The sequence below is a fragment of the Dermacentor silvarum genome, chromosome 3 (genome assembly GCF_013339745.2).
Source record: "Dermacentor silvarum isolate Dsil-2018 chromosome 3, BIME_Dsil_1.4, whole genome shotgun sequence".
In the NCBI taxonomy this organism is placed as follows: Eukaryota; Metazoa; Arthropoda; class Arachnida; order Ixodida; family Ixodidae; genus Dermacentor; species Dermacentor silvarum.
The window spans coordinates 121,168,731-121,193,311 of NC_051156.1; the positions used below are offsets into that span (position 1 = coordinate 121,168,731).

At 46.6% G+C, this 24,581-nt stretch overlaps 1 protein-coding gene across 1 annotated transcript; it reads left to right on the plus strand.

Annotated features, from left to right (window-relative positions):
* The first annotated feature begins 4,406 nt into the window (after positions 1-4,406).
* On the plus strand, positions 4,407-23,829 carry LOC125943966 (uncharacterized). Its single transcript, XM_049663597.1, has 4 exons — positions 4,407-4,479; positions 5,842-5,994; positions 21,980-22,084; positions 23,417-23,829. The coding sequence occupies exons 2-4, from the start codon at positions 5,872-5,874 to the stop codon at positions 23,540-23,542; spliced, it is 354 nt and encodes a 117-aa protein (XP_049519554.1). The 5' UTR covers positions 4,407-4,479; positions 5,842-5,871; the 3' UTR covers positions 23,543-23,829.
* The last annotated feature ends 752 nt before the right edge of the window (positions 23,830-24,581 follow it).

The following is a 24,581-nucleotide window of genomic DNA, read 5'->3' on the forward strand; positions in this document are numbered from 1 at the left end:
CGAGTACGCTGAAGTTTATTTTTGTCATTTCCAATAGCGACGTTCAAAAGACAGATACAGGAAGGAATATATTTGATAGTCCTCTTTTGGCGCTGAGTTTTGCTGTGCTCTTGTCAACGCCAGCGGTCCGCGAGTTCCGCGGCGCCGGTTTTGCGCCGCCTCCTTAGAGAGACGGCGCCACGCTGTGTGACCAGGCCGGCAGCGTCCGGCACGCCGCGGATGGTTGTTTGGCCGAAACGAGACTTGCAACGAGGTTCGGTTCAAACCAGGTTCGTTTCGGCTCAGTAAGCTGTCAGGTCTGCGTCGCTGCACCAGTCTGCTTTACCGGTAGCCATTTCATCATGATTACATCTACTCGCGATTAGGGGACACCATCATCTTTGTTGTCGTGGCATGCCGCTCACCGCCCATCACTGAGACTAATGAAGAGCGGCTGATTCATTCACCTAGGCGAGCGATGCTAAGAAATATTCCCCCTCTCTCAGTATCGCTTATCACAGCTGTAGTGATTCCAGCTGATAAGAAGCACCTACTTGCCGCAGCGGCCAACCCCCCCCCCCCCCCCCCCCCCCCCCCCCCGCAAGTGTTGGCATGACAATGACGGCACGTTCTGTCGGTTGCGGCATGCCGTCCTGCATACCCCTCCCTCTTTTGCGCGTGCTTGATCACGTTACCACGGGTTCACCCTCTCACCCACATGCACCTCCCCGCTCATCCTATTGAATGCTTCATCACGTTACGAACGGGGATGGGAAGAGGTGGAGGGCGGAGGAGCGAGTTAGTATATCTAAGGGAGGGATGGGTGCAATCACAGATCTCAAGGTACAATGCATGTTCGGTGGGTTTCGCCATCCCTGAGGACCAGAGGGCAATACCATCCGATGGTATATTCCAGGACACCGAGTTCGCGTCAAGGGACTCAACTGACTTTTGTGCGCTTTTGTGCGCCACACGTCTAATCGTGGAGTAGTTCGCAAGGAAAGTTTCGCTTTAAAATTATCCATTGTCACCGCGAACTACATGATTGAATATGCCGAAACAGCCGTTCTACCAGTTGCAGCCGAGCGCGATGTTGGCTCATCGACTCCATGTTGCGAATTCATCTTCAAATATTTTTCACTGTAAAAACAAGGACGAATAAAAAGGAATGGGAGGACATCAAAAAAGTACACACACGGACAGAACTCAATCACTATCAATCACGCCAACTAGCACAACTTTCAGCTTTTATCAATATTTTAGCGCTGTGCGACTATTCGAAACTTTCGAATAAGAAATCGAATAGTGTCCTATGGATATCGATTTAGTCTATGAATATTATAAACTTGCGTAAATGCAAATGTTTCTCAGATAGTTCTTAATTATGTCAAAGCGTTAACTATATATGCGCAAGACATAATATTGGAGCAAAAGTACTATAAATTTGATCCCCACCTGTAAAGCATACGCATAAAGCCTCAAAATGGACGTAGTGGAGCAGGCTACGTAGTGAAGCAAGGAATGGTCATTTGCACTTTCGAAAAACCTTTGTTTATGCGAGCTACTTGTTTATTTATTCATAATGCTGAATTTGTGCCCTTAATAAATACTCCATAACGTTAAATTTAGGAGCGGGAACTTGGTCACGTTATGAATACTAGCGCGTGAGTAGTGTTAAACGGCGGTTCATTATTCTTAAATTATTCAACGAGAATTCGATATTCGATTCCATTTCCTTCTGGAACTATTGGATTCGTATCAGGTTCGATTTGAAAATTCCTATTTGCAAGCCCTTACCGTATTTCCGACGCTGTCTTCAGGGGCCTGGACGCCATTCTTCATGATGCTGTTACACGGGAGCTTGTCAGTTGAATGGGCCGCGCATTTTTGTATATCACTTAAGTTTTGCTTGCCCAGTGCCACATTGTGTCTCATAACAATACAACGTGCCTCTTTAGAATAACGACCTGACAACGCCTTTCAATCGCACTTACAGGCGATATGCTCACCATGGCACTTTGTATCTGATCATGCGAATAGTGACATCCGTGCGCTTTTGCGCCGATTACCGGGGCCTTTATTGCGCTTAGACCGCCAGCCCTTCGATACCAACGCACATTCTGCTCCATTACTATCGGGATGTCTCATATTGCGCTTAAGTGTCTAGAACTGCATGCAGGACTGAAGAATGCCGTTGGCTGTCAGCGCGCCCATTCACCTCTCGTGATGTCCAACCCCGCCATTGAAATAATCGTGATACCGAGCGCCCCACGGTTTTCTCTTTCGCCTGTATTGCGTGGCTGGCGGTGCCCTACCTCGCTTTTCCCGGCTTATTCTCTTGCAAATTAGTTTTCAAGTATACCTACAAGAGCCCCTACCATGTGCTTAAGCGCAGATCACTAGGCACTATTTTCACTGAGCCGTTCATAACTGCTTACAATCAGTGTCGACGTGGACGTGCCAAGGTTTCTGTGCCAGGCTGCAACCACCCCGCATAATAAAAGGGACGAGGGAAGACAACGCATGGCATGCGCTTTCCAGCCAACGCAGTTGTTTTACGTGAATCACAGCAAATTGTACAAGCCACAACGGCACTCCAACCGCCAGTATATGTGCATACACAGTCTGTAACACGAGATGAGGCACTAAAGATTGCAGTCTGGTGACCATACATTAGAACGAATATCGACGGGCCGGATATCTTGTTACAGCCTTTTAAGCAGGGGCACGGACCGCAGGAGTGGCGTTGTGGCATATGTAATCTAATAACTTGAGTCAGTAGTCAGAACAACTCCTGTATTTTTTAGAGCACACCTTTTAGGCGCCCGTGCCTGTGTCGAGCGTCGGAGTAACCGAGCGAACGAGCGCAGCGGATAAAAGAGCGAACGCGTAGCGCAGTGGGGGATTAAAAAAAGCGGCGAGAGCCAAGGATGTGCGACGAGGAAAGCATGAGGAGGAAAGTGGAGGATGAGAGTGTGGAGAAAGCGTGATAAGAAAAGCGTAGCGCCACGCAAGCGGCGACGAACGCTGCGAGATGGCGCCAGAGTAGCGCGCCCTCGTCTGTTAACCAATGACTTTTTTATCGGTCGCTGCTTTTCACAGGCTAACAAACGTTAAACGTTTTCTCTCGACGCACGACGCGCATACATGTATCTGAAGCTTCTCGAATGTTATCGATAATTATATTCGTTGGCAGTTGTCACCAAAGCTTTTTGCAATCTGGTTGTTGGCACGGCGCGAAATTGTAGTAATTTTGCGAAGCCACGCGGGCACCACACTGGAACCTTTCGACGAGTCATGTATAAAATCCGACGCGTTTTACCCACAGATAAGATTTTTGACGACCGCCGACTCTGCTACACATCTCTCTCGAATTATTTGCCTCAATATATTGCGAAATGAAAACACGTATAGAGCTGCGCTCAAATTTCGCATTGGGGAGTATCGTATTCGCCGGTGAATTTTCGTGGTTACACTTCACGTGGCTGTGCGTTCTAAATGATGTGGTTGCGGTATGGGCCGTTACCAGCAGCCAAATTTGCCATCCTAATGTTTTCGCTGAACGACCGAAGCTCCACTACGATCCACTCCTCCTGCCTATATGTTAGTGCGCGCGGACACTTTTTTTTGTTTCACGGGGCCAGCTATAGCAAATGGCAACAAATCCAGTGACAACCCCAAAACGCAACCCAGAAGAGAATCGCCCAGGCTTGCACATTGTGCAGCGAGTGAAAATGTTGGTGAGCCGGTTTTAATTGACGTGATTCCGCACGTAAATGAGTTTAATTAATTTCATGAATTGTGTCACTTTTCGCCAGTAGTTACTCCATTGGAACCTGGCCCTCAGTCTAGCACTCTTTTCGTTAGTTTGCGAGTTTGACTTTCTGCCATGTTGTTGCCTCGCTGAAATCAGCTGAGATTCAGCGCTGTGTCGCCGATTTATCGCCCTTTCTTCCTGTTTCGCATTTTAAATCAATCTCTGCGTAGGTCTTAGGCTTTGCGCGAGGGCTTCTTCGCCGGTGCGATAAATCTCTCTACAGGTGTTTCAAGTGCGCCGGTCGCCGCTAAAACTGAGAGTTATGGTTGTCTATGTTTACTGTTAAGTAGTACTTTTTTTGCCGAGACGTGATATCAGGTAGCTGTGTAGGCGAGCATTGTTCTTACTGCAGAAAATGTCCCCTGATGTTATTATGGTTTTGATGTATTGACGTATTGCGGATCTTCACTGATAATGTTTTGATAACTTTTTCCGAGGTGATACTTCTTATCACAAAGTGGGCGTCATCGGAGAGCTTAAGCGCACCGATGAATCGAGTACTCGCAAACTGATATATGTTTACGGCCGCAGCTCAACGTGGGACAGCTCACGAATAACCCTTCTCTGATTTTTGATGCAGGCAGAGATATTTCACAGTGCTAATGGTAGTGCCGCCTGCCGTGAATAAAGACAGCCTGAACCAGCTCAAAGTCGCAACCTTGGCAAATCCCTTTCGCCATATCGTGAGTACACGTTTGCATTGTTAACCACAATGTCTGGCGTGAAATTATTCAGCTGATATTGCACTACAAAGCGAAACTGCCCATTAGCTTTCAGGTACATTGGGCTGTCACGGGGGAGCTATAAAAGAGCTGACAGCTGCTATTACTGATGAATCTGATGAAACGTTTCCGTTTCGTCGACATTGTGGGTGGCCACTTTTCCTCTATAGCTTACTTTAGAACAATTTTAACCAGCCTCATCTTGAGCATTATTCCGCTTAATTCAAGCATGTTCTTGTACACATTAAGTGTGGTTTCTCTCCTGGCAGAAAACAGGGCATGAAGAATTCAAAAAAATTGTCTTATTTTATTTGTAACAACCCCGGGAACATTGACAACTGAATGTAGAAAAAGCAGTACCTGCTTCGGAATCTATTCTCGGAATCCTGGTCACACAGATGTCATTGCGCCCGTTTTAAAAAAGAAACAGAAACGAGGTGCATTTGCATTGATCCTATTACCTATTTTGTCCCGCAATGGACATTTGAGACTGAAAAGGGTGTGATGTAATAACTGGCATTGCGAAGGAATACAAATGGACAACCAATGAAAGCGAACGTTTGCGAAAGCATTTTTCATCTCGTTTCCTGAGCTTGTAAGCTGCACTTTCAGGGCTAACTCTCTTCGTGCCGGGATTATCTGTTTAAACACTTCACCACTCCCAGGCAAACTTGTGAGGTATTGTCCTTACCACTTTTGCACACAGGAAAATTTTCAAAAACTCAGCCTTAATAATTACTTGCGTTTTCTCCAAATATGGAGACGTAACTTATCCTCGTTCCAGCTAACATTTTTTAAATGCAATCCAGAATAATTGAAATACTTGGCTTGTTTCTGTCTAGATTAGGACCGCGCGTTTTAAAATAGGCACGCATTTGAGCTGGAAAACTCGTGATCTGCAATCTTCATGTCGGATTCTGAATGATCGCAGGGGACCATTTGGGTTACATGTTAATCTACCAGGTTCTTATAAAGGATACCACACAGGATATTGTTATAAAGGATACCACACAGGAAAATAGGATATTGTTTGCGTCGAGCTTTCTTTCTTCGAGGGCGACGATGCTTGCTGCAACGATCAGAGTCTCTTTTTATTTTGGCACTGTCAAGTATAGAAGTCGAGCACATACAGAAGAACACAAATACGTGTGCGGTAGCATCGGCGACAATCGGACAAAGAGCGACAAGCTTGATCAGCTGGCTCTCACACTTCTGCAACCGCGTCGAAGTGCAGAAGAATCCTGAGTGTCTTGAGCCATAATGAAGACGTCAATGTCTGCAGATTCCCAACTGTGGGTAAGCGATGATTGTTTTCTTTTTCAGAACCATACCGTGGGCGAAGCGTCAAAAGCAATGCCGAACATTAAGGTTTGCGCGGCGTTCACAATGGCGGCGCTAAAGTCCACGTCGGCAGCGGGAAAAATCAACAAGCCTGGAGATCCTGCTGACCAGGTTACCCCTGTCATGCAGACGGAGGTAGGTGTTCAAATTGATTGTGACTATTTTCATGTATAGAGGCACAGCATTGCTAGCTTTATGTTTCTTGCATGCAGTCAAGAATTCTTCAATCGCTTGTACCACTGTTTCAGGGGGCTTAGAAACACTAACACTTATTATCATAGGCAAATTATTACAACTGTTCTTCCTCGCAGTTTGCTTCCACTAAAGGTATGCGTCCTTTTACTGTTTAATTGTTTGCTATATATCTGGCGGAAGGCTAGCACACTGATCTTGTTCCTCAGAGGAAACAATTTTTCAGATTACGGACTGCCATTTGCTGCCTAAAATTCAACAAAAACTGCATGAGCTCTTATACTAATCGTGTGGCATGGATGCCATGCCAGATCCACATGTACCATTCCAGTAAGCCTCGTTATTCTTGAGGAACTGTTACTTTTGCTTCGCTCTGCTTTTTCTATTCGAAGAAAAACGCCCGTAAGAGGAATTTTCTTTGCTCTCCATGACTACGGTTTTTGTGCACATCAGACTATATATAACACTGATATATTCACACATGGGTACCTTTTTATTTAATTATTGACAAATCTTGACCAGGAGAGAGGACAGCTCTTCATCCTGGCGCTTATAAATTACTGCTCCCTCTTCGACGCAATTATCTCTGCACATGTACTTTGCTAAGTCCCTGTAACGAAATACGCTTAATTCACTTTAGCTTGCGTGCACGTAGTTATCGTATTGAGCTTAATTAACAAAATATTCATGGTGTTCTGCGTGCCCAAACCACGCTATGATTATGCGGCTCGCCGTATACTGGGGGACTCCAGAATAATTTCGACCACTTGGAGTTCTTTAACGTGCATCCAATACACGGGCAATATAAGGGCGGTACACGGGTGTTTTTGCATTTCGCGCCCACCGAAATGCGGCAACCACGCATTTCGATCGAAGGTGCGCCATTCAATCGCGCACCTTCGGGCTTCAGCTTAATTCCTGTGTCACTTTGTCAACGTTCATACTTTTTTCACCTTTCTCATACCAACGCACGTGTTTGTTCTAATTCGACACTGTTCCATGCGGCCACAACGATTGTTCCATATGGTACCCTAAAGATGAGAAACGGGCATGAAATCCATTCTACACCCACCTAATGTGGTCTATCGTCGCTTAAAGCCGCGCACATTACAGTTGCCCTTTCGCTATCCACTGCAATTACGTTGCCATAAGAGGAAAGCTGTTGCACTGATCGGAGCAGACTCGTATATCTGGGCCATTCTTAAATTACACCTACTGAAGCAAGCAGGCAAGAAAACGAGATAAACCATACGGGAAGTTAACTGTTACTCTTAATAAAATGTGCAAACCAACATTAAAAGAGAAAGCACCGTGCGTAAAGCGGAACTAGTTGGTTCGGCTTCCAGCTCCCAGCAAGATTCCTTTTCGTCCTCCCGTGCATCTTATGCATTTAAAATAAAGTTAACAGCTAATTTCGCTCATTCTCTGGCTGCATTTTTCGTTTGCTGCTACGGTGATAAGAAATAAATTATGGGCCTTTCAGTTACCGCTGTTTTTGTCACTGACGCAACACGGAGAAACCACGCTACGGTGCAATTGGGTTACGTGCGATATATGAAAGACGTTGAAAATCAATCGATAAGTGTGTTTTTGAAGATGATCGAACTCGAGGTAGGGGGCGGAATCAACTATGTGCTCGCATCGCCCAATAATACCGTAGAGGTTCTCTTCGAAAACGATAACTTGGGACACTTTTGCAATGTGGATCCAATTCAGTTGAAATATTCACTCAGAGTCTTCCCTTCTGTATAGTACAAAGATAGCCTGGAAGTGGTGACCAAAACACTTCACTGACAAAATACATAGTCGCAACATTGGGGCATGGGGCAAGTGGCGATGTGCTGATGTCCACTACAGATGTGCTCGTTAATGGCTCTATTCTTTACCGAAATACGCAATTAAAGAACAAACGTTAGCAAAATATCCTTACTGCAACAAATTTACACATTCAAGCGCATCATTCATAAAGCCTATAGTTGTCCATAGAAGATAAAGCAGATTGTTTGTTAAAGAATTCGCGAGCAAGCCCCTCACGAGTAGGAGAATGCGGCGCGCGAAATGAAAACACATGTAATAGACCTAAAATGAATTACAGAGCATGTGAACTGCCGTTCAGACGAGCCGCGCAAATAATTTATTCCTGGCCTCGGCGGGGTGCGCGTCCACGCACGCGCACTTACCACGGTAGTCCACAACAATTTCCTCCATAAGGAGTTCCGCTGCTTCTTTATGGAGCCTCTGACGTCACTGTGCGTCGCCTAGCAACCAACTGGCATGTCTGCGCCCGACCGCGCCACGCTGCACCGCCGCTTCCCGTACATCGCCAAGCTTCCATATCCGTGTAGGCGGCGAAAAAAAAAAGCATGACGTCACTGGGACGCCGGCACATTGCCCAGCGTCTCTGCGCCGAGCACATCGTTTGCGTCGCCTTAAAAAGTATTGGCATAAAATAGCATTACATAGCAAAACTTCGTTAAAATCATAGCATAACATAGCAATACACAGCACAAACTTAGCAAAACTTCGTAAACCTTGGTCAACCCCCAGGTACGCTGTTTCTTCAGCCTGGCAACTAGTGAAAGCTGCCCTTATAGAAATGCATATGCAAAAAATACATATATCATAGATGAAGCGTCTTCAAGCCTAGTCAAACGTCAAGTCCGCAATTTGAACATGCGTAAGATGCATCGCCTACTAGATGGCGAGGTTTTCGTTTGAGACTACTGCAATCACTTCGAAGCGGATGCTTTGCCACGTGCTTTTTTTCTTTAACATTGTTTACTTGTGCTTGTTAAAGAGCAGCTCTTAGGCGCCCGTTCCTGCGATGTGTGTCCCCGTGCCTCGTCCTCTCTCGGCGTAACCGAGCGAACGCGAAGCGCAGCGGGGTAAGAAATAAGGCGATAGCGGAGAGAGCGCGAAGAGGATAGCGGAGCAGGAGGCTGCAGTGAAAGCATGAGGCGGAAAGCGGAGGAGCAGAGTATGGCGAAAGGGCGAGCAGAAATGCAGGAGACTGCGAGGAGCTGAGCCGTGCTCCCTCAAGGGCTGCAGAAGATAGCGTCAACCTTTCCCTTTCCCTCAAGAACCACTTATCATCAGGAGAAAAGCGGAGGAAGCCTTTTTGAACCATTACCAGATGGCGCTCACGTCCGCGCATCCGAGGCAGCGGCGGCCTTACGGGGGAAGGAAAGGAACAGCAAGTAGTATATTCTAGGCACTATACAGCAAGCTCGCCTTCGCGCACAGCGTTCCCCGCAAGCGTTTCCCCGCAGAGATTACGATTAAAAAAGCTGCAGTTGCCGGGAAGCGGCAACTGTGTGGCTGGTCTATATATAGCGCCGCGCGTCGTGGCCCTGCCAGTCGGTGCAGGTGATCGGTGCGATGCCTCAGTATATCGCGAAATGAAAACAGGTATAGAGCGGTGCTCAAATTTCGCATTAGGAAGTATCGTAATCGTCGGTGAGTTTTTTTTTGGAGCGCAGCTCTTGGGCGCCGGTTTCTGCGGAGAGCGTTGGCGTAACCGAGCGAACGAGCCCAGCAAGACATGAGAGCGAGAGGGAGATTATAGTTGGAAGGGTGAAAGATTGGGTTAAAGTGCAGCGCGATAACTGTCTCTCAATAGAGGACACCTCAACCGCGCTGCACAGGGGGATGGGGACTGAAAGATGTGGACCGGAGCGAGATGCTCATGGACGAGAAGGAAGCGGAGAGCGTGGCTGCAGTGGCGGCCGTCCACCAGCGACCAATCGAGGGAATGAAAAAAACCAGCGAGAGCCAAGACGGCGCGAGGAGGATGGTGCAGCGGAACGACGGCGCGGAAAGCGGAGAAGGGTATGGCGAAACCGCGAGAATAAATTACTTCATCTCCCACTAAAGGGAACCATGTGTGGATGCGAAGCAGCGGGGAGATGGTTAGCTTGAGCGGGAGATGGTTTCGTGGCAGCGGCCCGAGCGCTCATCGCGGCACTGCACAGGAGAGAGAATGAGGCGCGCGCGCTCCGTCATTTTCATACCGCGGCACTACCGTGGCGCCCCCAGCGGAGTATGCAGCTGTCGCACCACCTGTCATGCGCACCGCTCCGGATTCCTAGAGGAGAGAAATGGGGGAGCGTAGGAGAGGAGAGAGAGGGGGAGGGTACGCGCATGCGCTGTGGGGGTGTGGGACGCGGGCGGCGCTCCGTACAGTAGAGGACTCCTAGAGGAGAGAGAGAGGGTGAGGGAACGCGCATGCGCTGTAGGGATGTGGGACGCCGCGGGACGCAGGACGGACAAAGCCCCCGCCATAAGCTGCTTCGCATCTAATAAAGCACCCTGCCGCGCATGAGGGACTTTGCGACGATGGTTACGAGATAGCACCCGAGTAGCGCACAACGTCTGTATACGGAAACAAAGCGCTGCATGAGTGGAGGTCCACGCATCGCCCACGCGCTTCCTCTCGCAATATCCCGATTAGCTAGGCCGTCGCGCCACACCTCACTCCGTGTGCAACGTGCTGCACGAGACACATTGTCCGCACCAGTCAATACATCGCGAAATGAAAACACGTACACAGCTGCGCACAAATTTTATTGCGATAGCAATTATATGGACACCCCAAAATGGATTTCTGCCGTCGGCTTCGTCGTAGCCGTCGCCGTTGCGTGAGTTTCCGTATGACGTCAACAGCGATGAAATCGTCGCCGCGCTCCGGACGCTGTATGTGCGAGTGAAAGGGCGCGAGGGACGCGCGCTTTCACGGGGAGCGAACACACGTCGGAGAGCAAACGCGCGTTCTGCGCCGTGCTCCCTCAAGGGCTGCAGAATTAAGCGTCTGTTTCCTCCTTCACAATCACTATATAGAGAGTACAGTGTACTAGAACAACTCTTCTAGTACACTGTAATCAGTGGCGTAGCCAGAAATTTTGTTCGGGGGGGGGGGGGGCTCAGGTTGCAGCGCGACCTCCTCCTTATAGAATTTGTCGAGGGATCAAATGCATGAATAATAACTGCATTGCCAATTCCATTGTATATTAGATGCTGCAAACGAATTATTGAGCGCTATGCACTGTCCATTAAAATATGTATGTTGTCATAAAAGAATAAATTCGTATGCCCCAAAAATTGTGGCAGAAATAACTGATATCAATGCTTCCGCGTTTTTTTTTGTCTAATTAATAAGTAATATAAACGTCACATGAACTTTAGAACTATTGACCCTTTTCGCGGAGCAGTTTGTTTTAGAGAAACGAGATGGCGCTCACGGCGGTGCGCCATACCTCTCCTCAGCGACCGCGCACGAATACGAAACCATTACCGCTTCTACCTTGCTTCTGTGCGATCAGCTGTCGGAAATGCAACTGAGTTTTCGCTAACACACTGTGCTCCAATCATGCTAGATTGAATAATGTGGATTGAAGACGTGTGCAGTAGTTGGCTGCAAAAATAGTCACTGGCATGTTAAGGAATAGAATGAATCTGTATGGGGAAGTTCGCGGACCGCTGCTGCAACTGTCCGAACGTGTTACCGGCACTTCGTGATGTACGGCTTTCCTCGAGGATGCCGAAATTTGCTCATCCGCCAGCCTTGTATCGCTAACCTTCAAAGAAAGGGCTTCATCCCCAGAACGTCGGCAAGAATGAGTACCACTCGTTAAACAATGACAAAGGGAGTAGCGCCGCTTCCTGTCATAATAAGTTTCGCGCACGTTATCTATACACATCTGTCCAAATGGCAGGAGAACTTACGCCCACTCTATCGCCGACGTATCAAGAATAAGTGAATGGACTCACACTTGAATATATGCGCACTGTATACACACAATAAATGACGGACTACACCTATGGCGCACCAATGGTCGAAGCTGAATGTTTCGTGATGGTCCACAAGAGTAAGCAAGTTACTAGCTGTAATATATATTTGCTACAAGGTATTACAATGTACAAAACAGCTACGTTTCAAGCCTTGTGCGCAGCAAGAACAAATCTATCGGTTTCGGAACTGAGCACACCCGCGAGTGATTAGGCAGAAAATAATCAGATAGTGGCCACACCGAGGAACTTCACTGAGTCAGAAACTGACAAGCCACTGCTTCAAAATATTTGCCGAATAAAGAACAAAGAGCAAAACACACTAATCCTGACTGAATTCATAATCGGACAGCTTGGAATACATATTTAGCCCCGCTTTTAAAACAAGCACCATATACGCTGCTTATGCCATTTGGACATAGCTTAATCAGCTCTGAAAGCGCTTTTGCATGTTCTCTGAAGCTGTGATCAAACCTTCGTGTCGTCCATCTAGTCACCGTCTGTGATATCTCCGAAAACAGAGGTTTTCTAAGCCGCGCCGGCGTCATACACTTCCATTGTAAACAAGGAGGCAGCGGAGGCAGTTGAGGCAAGCAATGGACGCGTCACCACGTGATCAAATATGGCAGCGCCCACGGGATCGCCGCGAAAAGGGTCAATATCAGTTCGAAACCAGCAAAGCAGTGCATGCAGCTTATATTAAAAACGTAAAGGCCATGAAATGAATAAGTTGAGGACGAATATTTTGATGAATCTTTGTCATTCAATAACCTTGTTTAGATTTTTCTACATATGCAACGGCCAGGAAGAAACCTCAATGACGCTATCCCTCGTTGCAATCGATTGCACAGGAGCAGCTGTAACTCGTCATGTATTGTAATTACACCGAGATAATACTCGCAGCAGTGAGTACAAATAAAATGTGGGAGTTCTGCAAATTATATATTAGAAATTGCGAAGATAGAATGGAATATACAAATGCGAAGATACAACTCGCTAAAGGGCGAAAAAAAGAGTCGCTGGAAACAAAGTTCGCTGCTTGTATACACAAAACCTCGCAATAAGATATTTAAAAATACGTATGAGTCTCCAATAAATCTACGTATTTAAGCAAACGTCATTGTATATAATGCGTCAAAGAAGACAAATAAACATGTTGCTCAGTCACAGATAGTAAACTTTGCGCACAGAAAGACAGATGATCTAGGCAAGAACATAATTATGATCGCAGAAATCGTGATATGTACTTGGGCCATGCAGCGGTCGCGACAGCGACATGTGGGTAGAATAATAGAGGAATAATGCATAGATCAGTACGAAAATGTGTAATTTAACTGCCTGCACAACGCCAACAATTATTCTGCACCCAAAATTAAAGGAGGGTATTCCTTTGTTTCAAAAAAGAAATAAAAGCAGGTAGCTGAAAATGAAAGGACAAACGAAGGCCACAGATGATGCGGTAAGTTGAACTACCCAATATCCGAGTGTGTTTTTGGCGAACGCCGCGTGCCATGGGCCGGGCTTTCAATGAGCAAGGTCGGTCAAAATTGGTTATCGGTATTCTCGTAATTTTTGTATTCGCGTGATAATTGTTATCATGATGCTGATAGAATAAACGACGAAAATTTCTGCGGTTTTAAAAGCGAATGAACGGTCATACGTTTTCATAATTAAGAACTTATGGACCTGAAGCAACAGTGCTTTTTTACTTGCATTGACTTTTGCTGCTTCGCTATCGAAAGGACAAACTTCTCTCGGCGGGAAAGTTGAGCGAAGCGGTCAATGACTTCGGACACGTTGATGCCGACGTCTCTGTGGCTGTATAGAAGCGCCAGCCTAACCATGCGTTCCACAGACATTGTAGAGCGCAAGTAGTTTTTTAGTAAACTCTTGTTAAAAAAATATTCTCTCTGCGCTGGCAGTGGTCACTGGAAGGGTGACTAGAAGCTGCAGCAGTATTTACACATTTACATAGAACCTGCTGTCGCAATGAGATATGGGCATCTATTCCGGTGCTAAAACCTAAAACACTCCCTTGATGTCGATGGCATACTTGTTTAGGTACCTTGCAGAACCAGTAGGCTGTTCGATTCCAGTGATGCCGCGTTTCGTCAGGAAGTATGAAGAAGCAGCCTGCTTTTGAATCTAGGCTTTCTTTTATAATGTCACCACAAATTTCTATAATTTGGTTTTGTGCGTCTGGGCTTAAATACAAGGCATTACTGGGGCAACTTTCCAAATGGTTCTTCAGATATGTATCTCCACAATCAGCTCGCATGCGAAGAAGCACTCTGAAAATGCCTGTATTTTCAGCAGGGGCACTGCTTAAATCCATAGGGCCCCTGTCCCTGTGGCCACGGAGAGCCAGACGTTGTCGCCCGCAAAAAAAAAAAAATCTCAATAATAGGTCATTTACTTTCTTCTGTTTTCTCATATTTTACTTTGCCTGCTCTGGTCCAGCTGATCAATCACATTGGGCACGCTTCCTGAAAATGTTTGGAGAAAATTATCAGCTGCTAGCTGACAGTCACGGTGATATGTAGTATTTTCGTGTGTGTGGGAGATTGCGAGCGCGCGCTTCCATTTATGGAACGGCTTGGACACAAGCGTTCCAGTGCGCGCATGTTGGCCCAAGTTTATAGGAACATTAACCCCATAAAGTTCTAGAATTGAAAATCTTTTTAAAGCATGCCTTTGGAAATGTCAGCGCACCTTTCGCGTCAAAAGTTTATGAGAACTTTATATCCATAAAGTTTCGTAATTGAAATCCATGCGCTCCGTATATTCCGCGGCCGCTGCGAGATGACGCAACGCGCCCGCTCGCTATCGAAAAGCGGTTGAAAGTTTGTGCTCGGATGGGGCTCCTTGCGTTACGTGACTCCAGGTGCAAGGGCGTTGTCACGAAATCCAGCCCCAGTTCACAATGTTCGCGCCGAAATGTCTTTTCGAGCGTGAAAAAGACATTGTAGACAAAATCCAGAATGATTGCCGGCGTCGGTAGTAGTTTTGGTCGGTGGTGCATGCCCGCACGAAAAAATTTCGGGGGGGACTGAAGCCCCATCAGCCCCCCCCCCCCCCCCCCCCCCTCCTGGCTACGCGCCTGACTGTAATAGAGAGCAAACTCGACTTCTTCCGTGGCGCCAAATGCCGTAGGGGGACGGAAGGGAGGGAGGGCAGGCGACGTTTAGCCGCGGCAGCAATTTCGTGTTTATATAAAAACGTTGCGAGGCGAGAAGGTAGTTAAGATTTCCGACGCTGCTCGACGAGTGCCCCATTCTGATCTCGTCGAAAACCTCCGAGCCGCCCCCAGAGGCACCGGTAACAGTCACCAACGCCACGTGCGTTCGGTGCGAATGCGGATAAAGCGCCGACGGCGTCGACAACAGTTCTGCGCGTCGCTGGCGCTGCTGCATGTCCAAGTTTATACAGCTGATAAAACTGCTGTCCTTACTTCGTATAGCTCTCTACTAATTTGCTATCGCAATTGATGCTTCGCCTCTCGGGGGAAACTGCGACAAATTTTGCATTACGGAATATCGTAATCGTCGGTGATTTTTTTAGTAAATCAGAACAAAGGAGCACACAAGAGCTAGGTTTCGTTAGAAGCTGAAATCCATATTTTTCAACGTTCTCCACAACTTTGGTAGAACAAATTATAGATTAAGAAATTCAAATAAGAATTGGAGGACGCTTAGGCTTTGCCTGTAAGAGTAGAGCGCGATAGCGTTATCGGGACCTGTTCGCATCACATCGTTCGCATACGGCAAGTAGGATTCATTTACTCCATCTCTGAACGTGGGAAAGCCCGCTTACAAAGACGAAGCTTATACCGATCCCCTTAAAGCCAGCTTCACTTTTGAACTGAAATGCATTGCTGGAAAAACGTTTTTCCAGGGGCAGTATAAGTGGTATTCTAATAAAATGTAAAGGCCCTAGCACCTTTTTTTAATTATTTTATTATTGTTTGCTATTGCCCCTACGCGCGCAGGTCTGGTAGAAATGCTGGAAAAGGGGTTTGTGTTTGAGGTTCGTCGTAGCAGAATTAGGTTTTCTCGTACATTCAAATTACAATCCGACGGCGAATACGATGCCGAATTTACCATTTTTCTGACGGGTTTTCGTGTGAGAAATTCAACTTTTGTTCACCAAATCTTGTACCACGTGAAAGGCCTGCGTGGTCGATGTGGTTGGATGATTTTCGCAGCCACCCGCCATCACACGCCGGTTGCCGACGCTGGATTTTCTGCGACAGGGGGCCCTAAACGATATCGCGTTAAAATCAGGTAATGAACCATGGTAAATAACTATTTGGGAACAATTACAGAAAGGAAAGTGTAATTAATGTTGACGCCAAAAAGATAGTGTCAACATAGATGGTTGTTCAAATGATCCGATGCTTAATTGTTCATTATGTCTCTCTTATTTCTCTTTCTTTATGGTTATTATTAATTCGTATATTAATCATATCGAAGTTCACGCCCGCTGATGGTGGTGCCCATTGGGTTTCCTTGGCCGTCCGGCCACTTAGAAGAGCGCTCGTTGAACTCATGACAAGTCTGGGCAGCCAGGCACCTGGCGGGTGTGATAAGAACACCGCACTTAGGCGAGACGTGCCTCGCGAGCTTCTGCGGTCGTCTTGGCGTGGCTGACATGTCCTGAACACGCGCGACTTCAGCGCGCTTGCGTTTTCTCTCTTCAGCGTCGACCGTTGTCTTTCGACGCCGAGCCATATTGCCGTTACGAATACCTCAGGGCAAGTTATAGTCTGGCGTTTTCCATGTGCCATGAAGCGACCGGTGAAGTTTGGATAAGTCATGCCGGCGACGCCTGGACCACCGAAGATTTCCCCCGGCGCGTTGAATGCGGCCCGCAGCAGCACGATGAACATCTGTGGCTCCAGCGCATGCGCACAAGAGAGCCGCGAATAAGCGCGTTTTCGTTTGGCGAAGGTGCAAGCACAGCATGCTCACCCGAACTGTATGCAAACATTGTGCCGACCAGCCAAGACAGCGCGCGATGCACTCTGGTCTAGCGGCTTTGGCGTGGGAGACAGTATGTCGTATCGCCGCACCGGCCGTGACAAAGCACGCCGAACGCCGCCGGTCAGGCCGACTGCGCCAAATACGAGCGTCCACTTTTCGCCAGCGTAGCGGGACTACTTCGCGCGTGACATGCGTCCGCCCAACGCCATAAGTATATCTTAGCGTTCGCACAAACTTTAGATACCGTGCCTCGCTAGGGCTCCTTCGAAGCCGGCCACTGAGTAGAGATTACTGAGGTCGGCTGCGGCACTTTCGCTTCCGCGCGCGCTCAAGGATGACAGCACCCATGCGTACTGGACCGCGATTTTGTAGCGATGCCTTATGACTTATTCTATACTAGTCTCATCATCAACCGCTCACGGCCAGCTGATCCCATTGATAACGCGAGCGGACCGTCGCTCCGACCACTGACAAAGCACGATAAGCACGCAAAGGCATTATTACCGGAAAGGCATCGCTACAACATACCGGCCCTGGCTATACGGCATATACGATGCCTTCACGCGCACGCCTTCCCTACTGATTTTCACGGCGGTGTGCGCGCAGGGTGCGCAGCGATGCACCCTATTGAACTCGGGCGTTCCACGCTATCTGGCGCAGGGTGCGGAAGTGAAGGTATACATGGTACTTGGCGGCAGCGGGGCCCAGGGCGACAGCGACGCAGACACTCACGCAGACTCAGTATGCTAACTCTAGTGAAAAGCTGGGCGAGAAATGTAGTGACTTCGAGGATTCCGCCATGTTGCTTCCTCAAATTTTTGTAACGCTAGGAATATTCAAAGCTTTAACAAAGGCACTTCCTCACAAAAACAGGAATTGGCCTCCCTGGTGCAGTATTCGGTTACGACCTCCCTAATGACCCCTGCAATTAACCCATGGCCCTCAGTCCCCAGCGCCTACAGAGCACCTTACCAAGGCGGCGGTCAGACCTGCGACGCGGCAGAAGTTGCTAAACATCTTTGGATTCGGACAGGCCGCCACTGGAAAATGAACCTGACTGACAAGGTTCAACACACGCACCCTCTCGAGTGAGGATAGCTTAGCAGTGCTGTTTGAGGAATTATCACTCATTGCCTGAGTATTATCAGCCTTAGTTAGGTAGAAGACCTGGCGAGGCTTATACAGTGCTGACTGAAGGCCACATACTCTGCTACAGAGATCTTCCAGATGAGGGAGAATACGCAGTAGGAAATCTAATCCACAAGGACATAGCGGGCAACATTGATGGATTCTATAGCATTATTGAGAGGGTAGCAGTTGTCGCAGTCAAGCTGAATAGGAGGTCAGAAATGAAGGTAGTACAAGCGTACGCTCCAACCGCCAGCCACGATGATGAAGAAATAGAACAGTTTTATGAAAGTCTTGAACTAGCGATGAGAAAGAGGCAAACTCAGTATATTGTAGTCAAGGCGACTTCAATGCAAAAGTAGGGGGAAAAGCAGGCTGATGAACAAACAAGTGGCAACAACGGCATCGATTCTCGGAACACTAGAGGAGAGATGTTCGGTACAATCTGGGGATAGTAATAGGTTCCGAATGATGAATACCTTCTTCAGGAAGCGTAGCAAAAGGAAATGGACCTGAACAAGCCCTAATGGAGGAACAAGGAATGAGCTAGATTTCATACACTCGGCCGATCCTAGCATTGTGCAGGATGTAGAAGTGTTAGGTAAGGAAACGTGTAGTGACCATAAGTTAGTGGGGTCTAGGATTTATCTCAATTTGAAGAGAGAAAGAGTACAATTAGTAAAAAGAAACAGGCCAATCTAGACGCAGTAAGGGTAAAAGCAGACCAATTCAGGCTGGTTCTCGCAAACAAATATGCAGTTCTAGAACAGAAAGATGAAGATAACATAAAGGTAATGAAACCGTAACTAGGCTGATCCCAGAAGTAGCAATTGACGTGGGAGGTAAGGTAGCAAGCTAACCAGTAGGTAAGTTCTCCCAAGTAACAAATGACTTAATAAAGAAACGACAAAGCATGAAAGTAGCAAACTCAAGAGATCACATATAATTCGCTGAACTGTCAAAACTGATCAAGAAGAAGAAAGTAAGGGATATTCAAAATGAAAACGTGGGAAAGATTGAGGAAGCCGTAAAATGTGGACGCTAGCATTAAATCAATGAGAAGAACACTTTGCATATGACAAGGCAAGATGTGTGCACTCAAAGATAAGCAGGGTAATATTATCAGCAATTTTGATGACACGGGCTTGGACACGCGGCTGTTACAGTGAATGATGGACTGTGACTGACGGCGTGTGTGCTGTGCTAAGTGCTCTCTCTCCTCCCCACCGTTCATTCTCCCCCATGCCGCTCCCATGTGTAGGGTAGCAAACCGGCTGTGCTAAAGTGGTTAACCTGCCTGGCTTTCCTTCGCCACTCTTTCCTTCCTTCTAGAATACTAAACTGACCTGTACAGTTTCCCAGAGCAGCCAAGCTGCCTTCATTTGAAGTAGTGATGAACATGATACACAGGCTAGTTCTATATCTAGCGATGAAGTTAGAAGGGCCTTGCAAGACATGGCTTGGGGAAAGCAGCTGGAGAAGATGAAATAACAATCGAATAAGTAGAAGGTGGAGGAGATATCATGCTTGAAGTGCTTGCGGCCCTTTCCATGCAATGCCTCATGACGTCAAGTTTACCGGAGAACTGGAAGAATGCCAACATTATACTAATCCATAAGAAGGGAGACGTTAGAGAATTGAAAAATTATAGGCCCTATTAGCTTGCTTTCTGTAATGTATAAAATATTCACCTAGGTAGTTTCCGAAAGAATCAAGGCAACACTTCAGTCAACCAAGAGAACAGGCTGGCTTCAGGAAGGGATAGTCTATAATGGATCACATCCATGTCATCAATCAGGTAATCGAGAAATCTGCGGAGTACAATAAAGCTCTCTATATGGCTTTTATTGTATGAGAAAAGGCATTTGATTCAGTAGAGATACCAGTAGTCATACAGGCATTGCATAATAAATGAGTTCAGTAGGTATATGTGAATATCTTAGGAAATGTCTGCAAAGATTCCACAGCTACATTGGTTCTGCCAAATAAAAAGTAGGAAGTTCCTATCAAGAACGGAGTCAGGCAAGGAGACACCATCCCTCCAATGCTATTCACTGCATGCTTAGAAGAAGTATTCAAGCTCATAGACTGGGACGGCTTAGGAGTGAGGTTCAACGACGAATATCTCAGCAACCTTCGGTTTGCAGATGACATTGTCCTATTCAGCAATATTGGGGACGAATTGCAGCAAATGATTGAGGACCTTAACTAAGAAAGTGTAAGAGTGGGGTTGATGATCATTATGCAGAAAACAAACGTAATGTTCAGTAGCTTGGCAAGGGAACAAGAATTCAGGGTCGTCAGTCAGTCTCGAGAGTCTGTAAAGGAGTATGTATATCTAGGTCAATTTACTCACAGGGTACCTGATAATGATAAGGAAATTTACAGAAGAATAAAATTGTGGTTGGAGTGCATACCGCAGGCATTGACGACAGCTTACCACTGTCGTTGAAAAGAAAATTGTGCAATCATTGCATTCTACCGGTGCTATGGAGCTGGGCAGGCCATGTAATGCGTATGGTAGGTAACCGGTGGACAATTAGGGTTAGAGAACGGGTGCCTAGAGAAAGGAAGCGCAGTCGAGGATGGCGGAAAACTAGGGGTGATGAAGTTAGTAAATTGTAGGTGCAAGTTGGAATCAGGTAGTGCAAGACAGGGGTAATTGCAGATCGCCTTGGTCATGTAGTGGACATAAATATAGGCTGCTGCTGCTGATGATGAATGCTCATAGACCTCTGCAAATCAGTCAACCGACCGTTTCTTTCTAGTAGCCGTTACAAGATACCCAGATCCCAGATGCGCCAAACCCATCTGAAGTCAGCTAAGACCTTGTCTTCAAAAAATGAGAAATGGCCTTAATACCACTCGTGGTACGAGTGGCATCGGTGTGAGTGGCAGTGACCACTCGTGGTGCGAGTGGCACTCGCACCACGACGTTGGTGTATCCTGGTGTAGAGCGGGAAACCGAACTCGGAAGAGCGAGCGAACGGATTCCGTCAGTTCCGTTCGCTCGCACCTCCGAGTTTAGCGCACGAAGCGCACCTTACGCGGCCCTCCGCCACTGACGTGAATACATGTAACGAACGCCGGCTCGCAGCTGGCGCGTGCGAGCGAGCGACGGAAGCAGGTGCGCGCCGGGAGAGGTAAAGCGAGAGAGGAGGGAGTGACGTCAACCTCCGCTGTTTTAGGCAGGCATTCACTCTGTGTTATGTGGTATGTAGCTCTAATTAGATTGTTTTTATTTTAATTAGTAATGAGCGGGTACCCCTGGTTTAAGTGGCACATCACTGATGACGTCATTTCTGGTCTTGTAGTTTCACGGGAACCTATGTTGATGCGGTGGGTATCTAAAGAGTACAATTGTGTGGTTTGATGTACGACAATTAGATTTTTGCTAATTGTTTCCTATTATTCCGTACACCTAATTAGCTCTTTACTATAGTAAACCTGTGCTCTGATGCCATATCTATCATCAACCATGAGTAGAGCAATCGATATGTACCATATTTTTATTTTATTAATGTTTCTTGTCGTCCCACCTCTGTGGCGAACCGTAAATCGGTACCTAACCGGAAATTGCTGCGCAATAAACAAGAGTCACTCGGTGCTTGTGCCCCTAAAAAAATGAAAATACACATGGCTGGTATGAACAGCGCGCATCAACATACAGGGCGGCTGTCTAACGTAAATGCTTTCGTTATAGATTGGTATTCTTCGAAGCATTTATTCCAGGCACTGGGTATCTTGGAGCAAATGCGGGACTATGGAATCATGACCTGGATGACCTGTAATCACTCCAGGGAAGCAGTAATGGCGCTCTGCAGTGATAACAGTGACCTGCAAATGTGAATATGGGCATACTTGCATAAAATGGACGATTCATTTTACACTAGCACATTTAACAGTAATCTGCACTAGCACATTTATCAATGACATTTTAGCTTACGGTTTTTTTATGTTTGCATGGTGCCTTGGCTAAGTTTCCTTCAGCTGTTTAAAATAAGCCATTTGCTCAAGTTTCACAAACCTTCCAGGTATGCAATTTGCCCAATGCGAAACAAGACAAAAAAGCCATATCAATGTACATCGCGGGCGCACCCTTCTACAGTTTCGACACCAATAAAACTATGTTTGAAAAGGTAAGAATTCAATATTTTTACAACTTTCTTTGTCTTTCGCAGAAAATACTAAGTGCATAGAAAGGAAAAAAAAACATCTTGTTTGCAAGAAATAAAATAGTAAGAATTTCTAGAAACTTATATTTAAGCAGTTCAAATTTCATCAACTGTGATCGAGTCATTGGTATCGGATGCGTTTTAAGGGTGGACTACCACATGTACGCACTGACAAGAGGAGTGGTAAGGTTAAGTTATTCATTGCGAGGGTCTGTGGCATGATGAGTAGATCATCTGTCTAATGCTCTGGGAGTGTAATGGCTACGATCAACCGCAGTCGTTTTATTGAGAGGTCACACTAGAGATATGACACCAACAGGCGCAAAGTTCGTGATGAAAGCAAATAATACTTCGCAATGAAAACACTTAATCATCCCTGCCCCAGCTGTGGAACAAGTACATGGAATTTTCAGTTACTGACATTGTTCCAAATCACCATTTTAACAAAAAAAGAAAAGAAAGCAAACGCTAGTGACAGCTGCCAATAGCATATTACAACACAATACAGTCCTGGCGTCCACTCCAAATTATGGCCTTTGTTGATGCTGGCCTTCAAAATGAGAGCGGTAGAAGTTTGTTATAACTGCTGAGAATTTGCCCATATGGTACTTACCATATGGTCACATTGTACTGCTTAGGTAAAAATAAAATAAGGGCGAAATAATCTGAGCTTTGCATAAGTAAGCATTAGCATATCGCTCATGCTCATTCAAAATTGATAAAGTTCGAGCTTCTCATGACACCAACATTTCGGTACTAGGTGCCTATCATGAGAAATTAGTTGTGCGGATCCTGCTCGGTGGATAAGAATTTACGAAATGAGACATTTTCGTATATCTGATTGCAACACGTGGTTTCAATGGAAACCGATAGGGGTTTATCTGCTAGTAAGCGTCGTATGTGAAGAGTTTGTTCTTGTTAGGGGATGGGACCCGGGAGTAACGCAGATATCCCGGAGAACCGAGGAGATCGAACCCTGGAAAGCCAGGGTGGTCGCTTCGCTATCTGAGCTAACCAGGGGGTTAGCACATGGCAGAGGCAGGCTGAAAGAATCGGCAACTCGAAACACAGGAACACTTATCTCAAACCCGTTCTGCGGAAGACCCCACAGTGCTGGAAAGTGTGCGTGTATTTTTCCCCAAAAGAAATGCGGTCACCGCGGCTAGAATCGCCCCATGAGCTAGAGCTGAGCAGCGAAACGCCACTGGGCTACCACGTCAGATTTCGAGTGGTTAAAAATACGCAAAATCCTCTATGTATTAAAGCATTGAACTAACACTATCGGGCTCTTTCTAGGTCCGTGGCATACTGACTCAATACAACGAACTGTGCCTCGGTGCAATCAACGTGCTGCATGACGACTGCAGTAACTTCGCCCTTCTCGAGATCATGAAACTGGTGTTCGACAAGAACTTCAAGTGACTGATTCACGCGTTATATACCTTAGTGTGTGTTTTTCTCTTGTGCATCTTTCCGTTAATCTGACCGCTATTATTACGACAAAAATTATCTACAGCAGCCATACTTTTGGTGGATTGGTAACTTTTGGCGCTCTTTTTTGCTTTATGGCAGCGTCGAAAAGCAAACGCGATAGCTGTTCAGTAACTGCCTGCGCGTTTGTTAACAGCTTGCGCAAAAGGCACAGTTGCAGCTGCTCCGTCCACAATAGAAAAAGCAAACTGCTTCAATCGAACGTAGAATTGGACAAGTGTTGCGCCTTTTGACGGTTTCAGCAACGATTGACGGGGATGATGATGAATAAACGTTTATTCAGGAGATGGTTTTCTTTTCGTCGTATGCTGGGAGACCTCCCATAGTCCAGGAATCCTTGGCGTCGAGCCATCCTCTTTGCCCGGTTCACCAGCTTGTGCTGGTAAGCTGGGGCTCGATGGAGGCTTGGTAGTTAGTTGGTATGGTTGGGGCGTGTGGACATTCTGACATCATATCGAATAGCGTATAGGGTGCTATTCCATTCCTTGCAGAGTTCGCATTGGTATCCATATTGTGTAGGGAAAATGGTATTTTGGAGTGGTCCGAAGTTGCCTGAATGTAATTGTTACTCCTCGCGTAAGGGTGGGGTAAGCTAGAGGGTATCGTATGACGGGGACAAAAAAAAAAAAAAAGACGAAAGAGCTCCCGCTACCTCCTAGCCATTAACCAACAAAATTAAATGTTTGCTATTATTTCACCTCAGAACTCATTTCATGCAATAGTAGCAGGCTCTTTTAGCTGAAATGGACGTGTTGTTTAATTGATTCCTTCTCAAATAGTGGCGGTGTCTTGGTAAAAGTGGCAACAGGGAACTCCAAGGAGATGGGCACAGCAATGTCCGTCTAGACTTTGTTTCCTGTTCATACTGTTCATACAATAAGCCGTTCCTATTTCTTAGCCGTAATTCAATGGGGGCGAAATGCGAAAACACCGGTGTACTTACATTTAGGTGCACGTTAAAGAACCCCAG

Bases quoted from the DNA above. Each gene is read 5' to 3' on its own strand.
- LOC125943966 (XM_049663597.1), top strand. From the start codon at position 5,872: ATGCCGAACATTAAGGTTTGCGCGGCGTTCACAATGGCGGCGCTAAAG. The intron at 5,995-21,979 runs GTAGGTGTTCAA...CAAACCTTCCAG, and splicing joins CCCCTGTCATGCAGACGGAG to GTATGCAATTTGCCCAATGC. The intron at 22,085-23,416 runs GTAAGAATTCAA...GGCTCTTTCTAG, and splicing joins ATAAAACTATGTTTGAAAAG to GTCCGTGGCATACTGACTCA.